This window comes from Cimex lectularius, unplaced genomic scaffold (genome assembly GCF_000648675.2).
Source record: "Cimex lectularius strain Harlan isolate CLEC.00 unplaced genomic scaffold, Clec_2.1 scaffold56, whole genome shotgun sequence".
NCBI lineage: Eukaryota > Metazoa > Arthropoda > Insecta > Hemiptera > Cimicidae > Cimex > Cimex lectularius.
In genome coordinates, this window is record NW_019394202.1 from 1589125 (window position 1) to 1603031 (window position 13907).

General features: G+C 36.1%; 1 protein-coding gene across 3 annotated transcripts in view; it reads right to left on the reverse strand.

Moving 5' to 3' along the window:
* The window catches only part of LOC106666669 (TWiK family of potassium channels protein 18), a 195751-nt gene that overhangs the window by 12089 nt on the left and 169755 nt on the right, over nt 1-13907 (reverse strand). For all 3 annotated transcript variants that reach the window (XM_014394018.2, XM_024230121.1, XM_024230120.1), the window contains one exon: nt 7130-7371. In XM_014394018.2, the coding sequence (XP_014249504.1) occupies nt 7130-7371 (242 nt within the window). The remainder of the gene's footprint in view (nt 1-7129; nt 7372-13907) is intronic.

A 13907-nucleotide genomic window follows, 5' to 3' on the forward strand; every position in this document is an offset into this window, starting at 1 on the left:
TAGTTACTAATTTTGAACAAAAGTCCACTACGCTCTACACTATCAAATGCGGCTTTTAAGTCCACGAAAAAACAAAAAAACGTTTTGGTTAGGCCTGGCCAGTTTGATATTAATGATGTTTAACAGGACAAATAGATTATCACTTGTAGAGCAACTTTTACGGAAACCCATTTGACGTTCACTCAATAAACCTTTTCTTACTACAAAGGCATCATGCGGGATAGGACTAGAGCAGAGAAAATTTTGGCGATCGAGTCCAGGCAGGAAATACCTCTATAATTATTTACATCACTGACGTCGCCACTTTTGAATAACGGGAAAATGATTGATTTCGAAAAGGATGGAGGAGTGAGACCTGAGGAAAATATAGAATTAAAAACTTGGAGAAGGTATTCACGAAAGACAGGCGTGGAATTTTTATAGATTGGTGGCAAGATGTCCTTACAGAACTTTGTGGTAAGTAAATTTAGGTCATCATTATCCCTAAATGATAAACCATAAAATATTAGGTTACTACGGCGGGTTCTGTAGTCTAATTGTTCCAGTATCTTTTCCTGCTTCAAGGAGTTATCCTTCAGCATGAGGATTTCATTACGCGTTTTTTCATTCTCCACCCTTAGCTGCTTGTTCTCCTCTACCAGTTTCCTTAAGTCCTCCTTTTTGGCTAGAGAGTTTTGCATCCAGAAGTATATCCATCATATCGGTCATCGACTTCATAAGCTCTGCCAGATTTAACCATTCCTTTTGCATAGCCGCCGGAGCAGAATGGGACTCCATTATAGGTTCTGAAGAAATTCTTTTAAAAGACTGATAAGGATTATCTGGAAAATTTCGTTTATGTTTTGACGCTGCCGACGTTGTGGGAGTTTGCGTATTTGGCGGAATGTATGAGGAGATCTTAGGAGGCACGAAGATAGTAAAAATCAACAAATTGATAGAAACCGTCAGGAACGAGCCGGCACAATGTATGTTTCAAATAAAAAACAAAAACAAGCAGCTATTATCACCTGCAGTGTTGTGAGGCCGTCGTTGATAATCAGATGAAGAGACCCCACTCCTAATTACAAACTGAAACACCTAATCTGGTAAACGATCTAAAGCGCCGACCGGTTTGTTTCACCGACCGAGAAAAAAAATTTCGCGAAACAAATTACTTTTTGACACTCAAACTCCGATCGAAGTGGTTACAAGATTATGGGAACTGGTAAACGGTTAATCCAAAAACAGTGTGCCAAAATATAACGCAAAAGCGCATAATGATAACGTGTTTCCATCAAACAACGAACTCTCATGTATTTATTACTGTTCAATGATTTCTTTTTGTATGTGCATATTTAAGTATTTATTTATGTACGTAGGGTTTTCTAAGCGGTGCATACATGCACCTCATGTAATATTTCGTCAGCTTCTATTGTGATTGAAATTGGCTGAATATCTCCTATAAAGCCATTAAAAAATCACATTAACCCTTTTAAATTTCAAATTAACCCTTTTCCATTTAAGTTTTATAATTTTCAGCTTAACCCTTGTTAACTTCAATTTAATATTTTCAAACTTCAAATTAACTTTATTCATTACAAATTAACCCTTTATAACTTCCAACGAAAGTTTTCTAACCTTTTCTACTTCAAATTAACCATTTATAACTTCAAATGTTTTTTATTTTAAATTACCCCTTTTTAACTTCAAATGATGGACTTTGCGCTAATGGTGAAAACCAAGGCAAAAAAAAAAAAAAAAACTTCAAATGAAAGTTTTTAAATTTCAAATTAAACCTTTTTTATCGTCAAATTAACCGTTTTAATCTTCAAATTAACATATTTCCATTTCAAATTAACCATTTCTTTAAACCATTAGAACCTGTATATTTGGGATGTTTTGACAAATTCGATTCAATTCTACTCTATTAAAATCTAATATGTAACAGTAAAATAAAAGATATAATATATTAAAAAAATTAAATATAAAATAATTTGTCTTTGAGAAAATCATTTGAGTATTAATTGCAATTAAAATTAGGAGTGATATAAAATTAGAGGATTATTTTTTTAATCTGACAATGAGAAATTTTTAAAACATACATTGAGCACGCAAAAAATAAAATAAAATGCATAAACAAATGATTTGAGATTTAAAAAAAAATATAAAATTGATTCTTATCTAATATAACACACGAAAATAAACAAAAATGAAAATTATGTTTTTTAAATTCACTAGTTTTCGTGCTCCGCTTGACCAATTAATATATTTCAATTAATTAAGGTTTTTAGTTGAGATAAAAAAGTCAGTGTCACGAGCGGGATTCGAACCCACGACCTTCGGCTTGATACGCCGCTGCTCTACCACTTAAGCTATCTTGATTTCGATCCACTCGGACACTAACTTCCTATCTCAACCGCACCTTTTGAATTTTCCCTCCTTTTTGCCATTTTTCAATTATGTTTTTTGTTAAATAAAACAATCGGTCTTTAAATAAATATTTTATAAACCAATTGTTATCTAAAGAAAAATTTCAAATTTTAAATAACTCGATATAAAAGGTGATGTAGGTAAAGGATAAATCTGAACAGTGTCGTGTGTGTGTGTGCCTTCTTCAACTTCAGTGCCATCTACCGTCAGAAGATACCACATTTTTCACCGAATAAATGGCGAAATGCCGAAAGGGTCGAATTAAAGGTTAATCAGCCAACAGATCATAAGAGCATGCTTCATGTTATTCACTGAAGATGGCGCAAAGCCGGAATGTGTTTTTTCAGCAATTCAAATCTCTTTGGGATCACTGTTTAATTACTTAATGCTTTATTTTGATCCGATGAGGAAAAACAATTTTCCCGAATATCCATAGGAACGTGAAGCTAAATTGTTAGAGGATGTGGGAATAATTTTCCGGCCCGATTTAGAAAAAGTAGAATCCCCGGCCGTTAAAAGGATTAGGTATTGATTTAAAGCTAAACAGACTTTAATTACTTTATGGACAATTGGTTTTATCATTTAGGAGGGAGGATGTAGTGGATCGAACGGTCTTAAATGAACGGAGGGAGCAAAGCCCCGGTGTGGACCGCCGCCGGTATAATCCATTTGAACTTTAAGTACTCGATCCCCTGAATAAATGAACATCTCCAATTAGGAAAAGTAGGTTGGAACTACTTACATACGACATTTGATTCCAGATATTAACTACTCATAAAAATTGTTCATTCTGCCAGAAATCATGCTCATTAAAGACATTCATCATTATTTCTAACCCCATCATATTTAGTGGTCCGAATGACCAAATTACTTCTTTCAATCAATTAATCTTTGTATGTAAGGTCTTGGCTGAAATGAAAAAATTGGTGTCAAGAGGGGGAATTGAAAAATGGCAAAAAGAGGGAAGGTTCGAACGGTTGTAGGTTGAGATGGAGAGTTGGTGTCCGAGAGGATCGAAGTCACGATAGCTCAAGTGGCTAGAACAGCGGCGTATTGAGCCGTAGGTCGTGGGTTCGAATCCCGCTCGTGACACTAACTTTTTCATTTCAACCAAGTCCTTATATAAAAAGATTAATTACTCCTAACATTTTGGGCCTAGTTCCGTCAAAAATTCCAGGCGCGTCGGTGGATATCGAACCCACGACCGGCTCTACGAATGGAGAGTCCATTGCTAGTGTTTTTTCTGACAATTTATTTAAAGTTATGAGAAGAGTAAAACAAATAAATAATTCTACATAGAAGATGACGTGAACTTTTGGATAAACCATGAATATTCAAGGAACTACTTTGGAAATAGTTCAACACACATTCGCTAAATTTGAATATATTTATCAAAAAAGTTTGAAAAATTATCCTGAAATTCGAGAAGTATGATAATTACCAACAAACGTATTAAATATTTCGTTGAATATCTGACAAAGTTTTACTCAGAGCAAATGAAATTAATGTAAATTTGCTAATCTAATTAATTTTTATTTATTGGTTTACTCTCCTAAATATTTTTTGGGGTTGTAAAAATCTAGTGAAAATGTTTAAACAAACGAAAAAACGGCGAAGGATCTCTCTGGGATTTGGTTCCGTTGAGTCTGACCTCCATTTCTATAAACATTTGTCCAAAAAAATTTGCTTCAAGGATGGCAATATTATCTGCATATCTGAAGAGTACTGTATCGGAATGTCTACAGTGCTGAACCCTTGAATGTAATCCTATTGAACCGAGAGTTTATACTTAACCCATTCCCTGATGAATCTATGTTTTTAGGAATTTGGAATGCTGCTAAACGGTTCAGAACCGATAGGTGAAATGACTAAATTTGTTTTGGCAAATTTATTATCCCTAACAGTCTCATTCTGCATTGGCATATTTCTTCTTCTTTTCTGGAAATATCTGTTCAGGCATGTTTCTGCTGTTCATATTATGCATGGCTATGAAGTTTACAGTGTCTAGCGAGCATTCCTACTATCAAATTAGTCCTAACACATTTTCCTATTTGTTTCTGTGAGGAACTTATATACCTTTGTCTTGGAATTCTATTGAACTGAGAACTTATACTTTACCCTGCTGTCTGATGGATCTACGTTTTTAGTGATTTGGTAAGCCACAAAAGGGTTCAGGGACGATACATGTCCTCTATTGAACTTTGCCAATTTATTGCTCTGCCAAAACAGGCATCCCTAGAACCTTGGCCATCTGATGTTCCTCCGGAGTCTTTAATGGGTCATTTTTATTCAATTGGAAATCCATCCCTAAATTGATATCCAGTTATAACATTTATATTTTTTTGTAATAATTGTAATTGGGAAACCGTAAAATAAATGCCAAGTCTAGCGTCTGGACAGTATGATACAGTAGGTGTATTGATTTGTGTCTGGAATACTGTTCTTCCAGTCAATGTGACCAATTATAAGAGAGAAAAGATCGGGTAATAAAAACTGTTAGAACTGTACTGCAGTGGAGGGATACGTATATGACCTTCAAATCTGAATCACAGAATCCAAGAGGACCTAAATGCCGTCAGCTTCTGGGCCGGTGAAAATGAACTCTATCTCAAATAAGTTCCAGGGTAGGGATCCCAACCCCTACTTTCCTCAGTTCTGCATTAACAACCAACCGATCTCCTTTTATCCTTCTGCAACAACCTAAGGATCGTCCTTGATCAAAATGGACTCTTGAAACCACATGTTTCATAAATCTCCTGCAGCTGCTTATCCGCCCTCTGCTAATTCTCATGCAAGCCATCTCTTCCATGGCCTTACCTCCTCCTTCCACCCTCTAAAATCTGGGGTACCCCAAGGCTCTAGCATCTCTCCTATTCTTTTTTCCATTTATATCAATGATCTGCCCGACTCCATCCAGTCATGTAACTATCACCTATATGCCGATGACTCCCAAATATATAATCCTTCCACCCTTCCGATCTTCACTCGGCCACTCTCAAGATCCATAAAGACCTAAACTCCATCAACGTATGGGCCAATAAAAATTCCCTCGTCATCAATCCGTCCAAATTCACCGCCATAATTATCGGGTCCAGGCAACTCCTCAATTCCCTCCCCAGCATCCGACCTCTCATGCTAAATAACCCCCCTCTCATCCCCTTCTGATCTTCGGTTAAAAACCTAGGAGTGGTCTTTGACCAAAACCTTTCCTGGCATTCTCACATTTCCCAAATTTCCCGCCATTCCATTGCCTCCCTCCGCCTGTTTCGTCGGTCCTGGCTTCTCTTACCTTTCTCCACTCGCAAACTCCTTGTATCTTCCCTTATACTTCCCTTTTCGATTATAGCTGTTTGGTATACGGAGAACGCGCGATTGAAGCGTATTATGAATTGTTGCGTAAGATTTGTGTACGGCACCCCACGGGGATCCCGGGTGTCGGGGTTGAATTCTCAACTTTCCTGGCTATTCCCCTCCTTCCGTTCACAGTATTTCCTAGGTTGCTTTCTTTTCCAGTCCATCCACACTCGTCGTCCTCCTTACATCATCTAATCCCTCCAATTCAACTCCTCACATCTCACTCGTCAGACCCGCTCATCCCCAATCGATCTTATCCTTCCGCAGCATTCAACCCATACCTTCGAAAGATCCTTTCCGATCCGAGCCTCTAAACTCTGGAACTCCCTTCCCCTTTCTATTCGTCCTGCTGCCTTCTTTTCCTCCTGTAAATCCCACCTGTATAATCACCTCCTCTCCCTCCAAGCAGAGACCTCACGTTAACATTTGTTATTTTTATTTAATATTCTCGTAATTTTTTCTTCTGTCCTGCCTTATTGGTATACATTGAGCCAAGATTTCTATCTTTTTTTTTACTTTTAACTTCATAGAAGGTACTTCCTTTATTTAGTTCATGTAAATTATTCTTAGGGGACACCAGTCCCAGAATAAAGTTATTTTTCTTCTTCTTCCTAATCAGAACCTGTAAACGCCTGGTCCCCCCTCTTGTGCTTCCCCATTTCTATTATTGCTGTTTTGTCTATGTTGGACTCAACAGCGAGCTGATTAACCAAGTCAAGAGAATCACGATCTGCTTTCTTCGGTTCATATCATAGCAAAGATATCTCATTTGGTTTGAAATGGTACCCCTCCTATCGCAGGATATATTTTCTTGGCTCTTTCTACTATCGAACAATTGCTTCCTATTTCCCTTTCTGTATTTATAATCTGTTAAAATTTAACTCTTCTATACACACTCCCCATACTCGCGACCTTCTGATATCTACCCCCTCATACACTTTATTTGCTCCTCCCTTATGAGTTCCTACGGCCCCTGGAATTACCTCCCTCACGATAGTCGACGTTCTTCAGCCCTTCTTACCTTCAAGACCTTTCTTTTTGATTACCTTTTCCTCCAATTTAACACCGAAGACGTTTAATTTCGTCAATTTTTCCCCTGTTATTTAATATAGAACGTTGCCTTTATTTATATATTCATTTTGAAACGAATTGTGCCAAATTTTGTACATTTCTGTTAATCAAGGGGTCCCAAAACCCCAGCATAAAATTTATTTTCTTCTTTTTCTCCTTAACCGTGAAAATTGCTTGTTCAATTTATTATAATGTAATGATGTAAAAATTATCTTTTTCCTTTCCCAACCCGTTATAACCAATTTATGTGTACATTTTTTAAGGGAAAAAGCTAATTATGCTTGGGCGGTCTCACCTGCGGAGACGGAGTGTTCCGCTGCATATTCCGCTGTATCGCCTTGTCCACCTGGAACTGCCTGAGCCTTTCCGGTTCGCAGCCCTTGCAGAGGACACATTTGGCGTAGGTCCACTTGCAGCTTTTTGCAAGCAGGGTGCCGATGTTGGAGAGAAAAAGGAGGAAAATCGGCATCCCTCCTATAGCGTAAACTATGGTCGCGAACTTGCCCCATTCAGTCGTCGGGGTTATATTCCCGTAACCTGTAAAATAAATTGTAGTTTGTTAATCCCTGCCTTCAAAATACAGTATATATACAGTATAAGGAATAATTAATCTACAACAGTAAATAAGGAAAATTTCGATCATAAATGTGGGTGTGTATTGTCGTATCATCAACCTTGGTTTTCGTTTGTGGCCTCATGAAAAATAAATCTTGAGAATAATTCTGAGAGCTAATCGCCTAATCCCGGAGCTAAGTAGGTACTTGCGAGGCCCGTTGAATCGGAAAGGACCGGATGGATTCCATTTGGCCCCGTTCGTCGTTTCACCCTTGAGCCGCTTAAATGAAACCTGTTTCACAGGTTTTTCAAATCGCCTGGAGAAAATCAATTGTTCCTCCAGAATGGCAGTGCTTGAAAAATTAATTTATTTCAGCTTTCCTCGAAGAATGAGTAAAAAAACACCTAGTAGACGTTAGGACATTTGCGGTTTGTAACGAAAGGAGTTAATTTTTTTAGTGAAACCCCTGTATCACAGCTTCCTCTTTCTTCTCGGGGTTAAGGATGTCGCTGTCACCGGAGAAGTCCCTGTGCCTTGACATTTAGAGAATGGTGAGAACGTGGTATGCGGATGACCTCACTTGAAAATTAGCGGAGCAAGTATACGCTACATTCCCGTAGGAGGGGTCATTCCAATAACTAGGTCTTACAAACGTTCCTGATGGGGAGGGGACTGTACAGCGTCACCACCGTTAAGAAGATACAGTGCTGGGCTGTTTCGCAAGGCTGAGTTAGAGCCTCGCCAGAAATTGGACCTGTGGACCTGGTACGACGGTGCGTCATGCTGCTGCCTCTGATGCTCTACCGTCTCGTGGTCGATGCCCCCATCGACTTGACGGCCCAGGAAGCCGCCATTCGGTGGTGGGTGAAGGAGAAATTTCACCTTCTTCGAAGTAGGCTGAAAGGGCTTACCTACAATATCCAGGTGCCGTGACGGAAAACTGGGGATCCCTAAAGCGCAGCAGTGAGAGCTGGGATGGCTTTATGCGAAAGCTCCGACCCGTGCAAAAGGCGGTTATACACATCCAACCAGGTAATTCGTTCTAACGGAAAGTGTTCAGGTAATAGTGAGCACGGTTAATTTTAATTTTAAAAACTTTCATTTGAAGTTAAAAAGGGTCAATTTGAAATGAAAAAATGTTAATTTGAAGTTAAGGGTTGATATGAAAACAGTTAATTTGAAATTAAAAATTGCTCATTTAAAGTAAAAAAAAGATGATTTGAAATAAAACCCGTATGATTAATTTGAAATTAAAATAGTTCAGTTGAAGTTAAAAAGGGTTAATTTGAAATTAAATAAAGTTAATTTGAAATTAAAAGAGTGTTTTCTTAAATAAAGCAAAAAGAGTTAATATGAGTATTTTTAATGGTGGTGTAGGCTCATTTGAAAATTAACAACGGATAATTAAAAAAAGGTTAATTTGAATATTTTTAAACGTGGTGTATGATGGCCAAAATAACAAGATGTTTTGGATAATTTGGACAATAAAAAATATTAATTTGAAGTTTAAAAAGTTTAAGTTAAAATGTAAAAAAGTTAATTTGAAGTTAACAAGGTTTGATTTGAAATTTAAAAAGGTTAATATGAAGTTAAAAAGGTTAATTTGAGGTGAAAATGATCATTTATGTTAAAAACGGTCAATTTGAAGTTTAAAAGGATGATTTTAAATTAAAAAAGAATAATTCGAAATTGAAAAGGTTTAATTTGAAATTAAGAATAGTTCATTTGAAGATAAGAAGAGATAATGTGAAGTTATTATAAAGATAAAATAAATGACCTATAATATAATTATTTTATATTTTATATAAACAATATAAGAATCATTTGTTTTTATATTTAATTTGAAACTAATTTTAATTGCAATTAACTTATTGTAATTAATTTTCAACTGCTGTTTTATTCAAGTTCCAATTTTTTTTAATTCTCAAATTAAAAACAATCCTTTACATTTATATTTAATTTTACATCATTTTAAATTTGATTGTAATTAACTCTAAGTTTAGCAAATTTAAAAATGAAAAGAGAAAATTTAAAAAACGTAATTTGGAGTAAAAAAAGGTTTAATTTGATGGAACAAAATCTATTACGTTTTACAAAAGCCGAAAATTTGTAAATTCGAAATTTGTAAATCGATTGACATGCCAAAACAATAAAATCCTTTAAGCATGATTGGAAAAAAAAAATTTTTCTGTCAATGAAAGGAAACGCTATTAAGATGTGAATCTGACTGCTCTATTAATTGGGATTTTATAAAGATCATCTAAACGGGTTTTTATAATCTCCCAGATCGTCGTTTGTTTATTGTCAAGGGTGCGAAAAAGGTCTCTATTTTCTATTTAATACTCGGTATCGCTTCTTCCACAATATCTGCCTGCTATAATGAAAAGAAACGGAGTATAATAAAAACAAAACAATAAAATCATTAAGCTTACGCAGAATTATTTCATAATTCATTATAATTTCACGCATCACGAACGCACTCTTTCTCCAATTTTTTTAGTTCTATCTATCAAAGCGATCTTTTTAAACCATTTTTATTTTTTCAACAAGTATAATACACTTTTATAAAGATTACATAATAAATTATCAGACGGTTTAATGTTATAAATTCCACGCTGCACTGGAATTTAAAAGCTTAATTTCCATTTCACCGCCGTACTCTGAGGGGTAGGGTTCATATTCGTGACTGTAATTATTAAGTGAACTAATTTTAAACCTTTATCTCATTAAAAAAAATGGGAAAATTATATATATAAATATAGATAGGCAAAAAATTCCACCTACTAGTAATATAACTTGATTTGTATATAATTGTATATACATATTAATCAAAGCTTTACGTTTTTTAACGTTTAATAATTGAGTCTTTATCTAAAAAACTTAGGGCAAACATTTATTTTATAGAGGAAATGAAAAAAAATCAATTAGATGGAATTTTTTGACTGTCAGTGTATATATATCGTATATATAAATGTGTAGAGATTAGTGACCGTTAATCGATAGTTATTCAGATATCGTGAGATGCTGTCGGTTGTGATGTAGGTTTCAGAAAAACATTTTCTTTATCGTGACAACGTTTCGATCTTTATTGAGATCATCTTCAGGGCCTGGGATTTACAAACAATGTTTACAATTAGCAAATACATTTAGGGTGTGGAAAAGTGAATTTATACAATGCAAAATATATTTAATTAACAGAATAACCAACAACTACAACTCAACACTAACACATTCCACTATTACTAATAATACTACATTAAGTATATCAAATACAAAGAAACAAGCATACATTTCCATGCCATTTATTCAAGGCCTAGCACATAAATTAAACACATTTCTCTCGTCCGATAATTTTAAAATATCTTTCAAAAATTATAAAACAATCCAAAAACTTTTTTCCAAAATTAAAGATCCCACACCAATAACAAATAAATCTGACGTAATCTACAAGATCAACTGTTTAAACTGTCCGGCAACTTACATCGGTCTTACATCCCAATATCTGGACAAGAGAGTAAAGCAACATATCTATGATTGCGAAAAACCCAAGCAAAATCCTACAGCACTCGCTACCCACCACTATGAACACCAACACAATTTTGACTTCAAAAATCCAAAGATTTTACATACAGAACAAAACAAACATAAACGTAATTTTTTAGAAATGGTTTATATCAACAGAGATAAACAGCATCAATTACAGAAGATACATGTAAACTCAGTCGCAGCTACGCCAATATATAGCAATCAAATACAATATAGATCTTGGGCTGCTGACTGGGGTAGACTGGCGGACAGGGTGGGAGTGGGTTTGTCTTTTTCGCAACCCGAGAGTAAGGGTCTCTCTCTTCAACTCCAGTCAATTATTAGTCGACTGAAAGATAGTTTTATGGTGAGCAACATAGAGAGAGTGCAGGCTTCCCGTCGATACCGTATATATAGGATGCTGGATCANTTGTAAATCCCAGGCCCTGAAGATGATCTCAATAAAAGATCGAAACGTTGGCACGATAAAGAAAATGTTTTTCTGAAACCTACATCACAACCGACAGCATCTCACGATATCTGAATAACTGTGTGTGTATGCTTGCGTGCGTGTGTGTGTGCGCGCGCGTGTTTGTGTGTGTGGGTGTGTATTAAGGGAGTAGACTTACTAGTGTCGTCCCCCGCCCTTGGAGCATGCTACAAGTAACTTTGTTTTCTTTATAAATTGTATATTATAAGGATATATGAGTGGAGAAATAATCGATTAATTACTGTCCTAAATTAATATTATTCACTTTTATTACAAAGAAGGAAATCGCAAGGTCATTGGCACTTTAGGCGTCCTGGAGGGTTGTAGGGAATGGTTGAGGATGTAAAGCGTCTCGGGGAAAAGGTTGGGATGAAGGCCCAAGGTTTTATCAAGGCCTATGGACTTCTTCCATTTTCGAGAGCAAATGAGATTGGAGGTCGTGTGGACAGTGACGTAGTAGTGAAGTAGTAGACACTAGTTCTATTCTGTACAGATGTGTTATAGCTTTGACATTTAGAGGCTTTGTTTTGTTCTGAAAGTGTGGATCTGTTATCAAGCAGTCTGTTATTGTGGGTCGTGTGGGGAGGTCCGAAGTAAGTCTTTTGTCGATGTCAAATCCCAATTGCGGAAATCTGATCGCTGAAAGTGAACTTAGAGTTGTGTGGGAAGAGAGGTGAGAGGTTTTTTTACGTCTGATCTTACATTTTTAAACCATTCTTCCAAACAGGAACGATTATCCTGGGGTTTCTGAAGAACGCTGGTCCTGGGTTAGACAAAAGGATCGTCTGCGTATGTGAGGTATACTGTATCGGAATATTTGTTTACACATGTATTGAAAAGAAGATCGGACTAGGAATAATGCGTTGCGGAATCCCTATTGGGCAGTGAGAATGGAGAGAAAGGAAGTTCTGATATCTACTTGAAGTATCTTCAGTCGATGACATTGAATTTGTTTTCATTGAGTCTGATCATTCCTTTTTAAACTATTTTTCCAAACAGGAAAGATGAACCTGGAGATTTCTGAAATCAACTGGGTCTGGGGTAGCTGAAAGGATTGCGATATCATCTGTATTGGAATGTTTACAGTATGTATTGAAAAGAGGATGGGACTAAGAATGCTTCCTTGCGGAACCCCTATCCGGGCATTGCAAATTGGGGAAGAAGGACGTTCCTGTATCAACTTGAAATTATCTATCGGACAATAGAAAATATTCTAAAAACGTAAAATCGTAAATAGATAAATATGTCTTAGGGTTAGATAATGAGTGAATGGAAAAATGCCCCCGTATCTCCAGAGCCATACTTGAGTGAATGTAAAGATATATTTAAAAACCCTGGATTTATTGCAATGTTTGAAGTTTTTAACTTACGAGTTGAATACTTTTTCAGAAGACCATTGAGGATACAATAATAAATCGATATCCTGAATATTTTAATAATTACAATTGAAATTATCAATTAAATGATCAATTGAAAAATAATTTAAAAAAACAAAAAAGGGGAAAACGTCTGAATGACAACGTTTGGTGAACATTGGCTTAAAAAATGAATTGATAATAACAAAGAACAAACACACATCCCTTTTCCATTACGAATATTACAAACGAAATGATTAAATTAATAAATAAAAATGCTACTGAAACGTAAAAACAACAGAGAAAAACTAACACAGCACAGCAATTTACAGTGGAACCCTTTCAAAAGGAACCTTTCATACGGCTTTTATCTACAAAGGATTCCAAAGAATAATTAAAATGGCGTTAAACTGTTAAACAAAACTCATGCAAATAGACATTTTCATCCCCTGAAAGAAGGGGTAATACTCAATTTTTCATCCTTGTTAATTTCAACATATCGCGGTATCAAGACTCTCGAGGCAACCCTGACTCGGTTCGACTCTTAAGGAGGAATCATCAATCATCAACTTGAGCGGTGCAAACACTTCCGCCCCTCTTATCAACCCCCATTCATGTAAATAGGCCGCTTGTTTAACGAACACTTTTAAGAAAACAGCTTCATTCGTACTTTTTCCTCGTGCCACTTTGACGTCGCGAATGCTGACAATATTTAAAGCGAAACGATGTTTATTAACACAATTCCCTTGGACATGACCTAATGACCTCGATTATACTTTGAAAGCTCCTGAGAAATCTCGTATATAGTAGGATTCTTAGTCATTCACATTCCTAAAGATCACAAATCAACCAAGTATCTGCCTATAGGCCCATCAGCCTTGTGTTGTCTCAAATAATCGAAACACTCTTTTAAAACACCGCCTTCTCCCCAATTCGGATTCCGACCCTTCATACCAGGATCCAGTAATGTTTCAGTTTTGACACCTCCGCTACAGAGGACAAAAATTGTTTAGGTGCATTTCTGGATTTGGATAATGATCCGTCCCTTATTAGCTCATCCAGGAGTTATATATAACTGACAGCTACAGAGTTACAAGCAGCAAGGAGTCAGATATCAGACCAATACAAGTTGGTGTCCCACAAATAA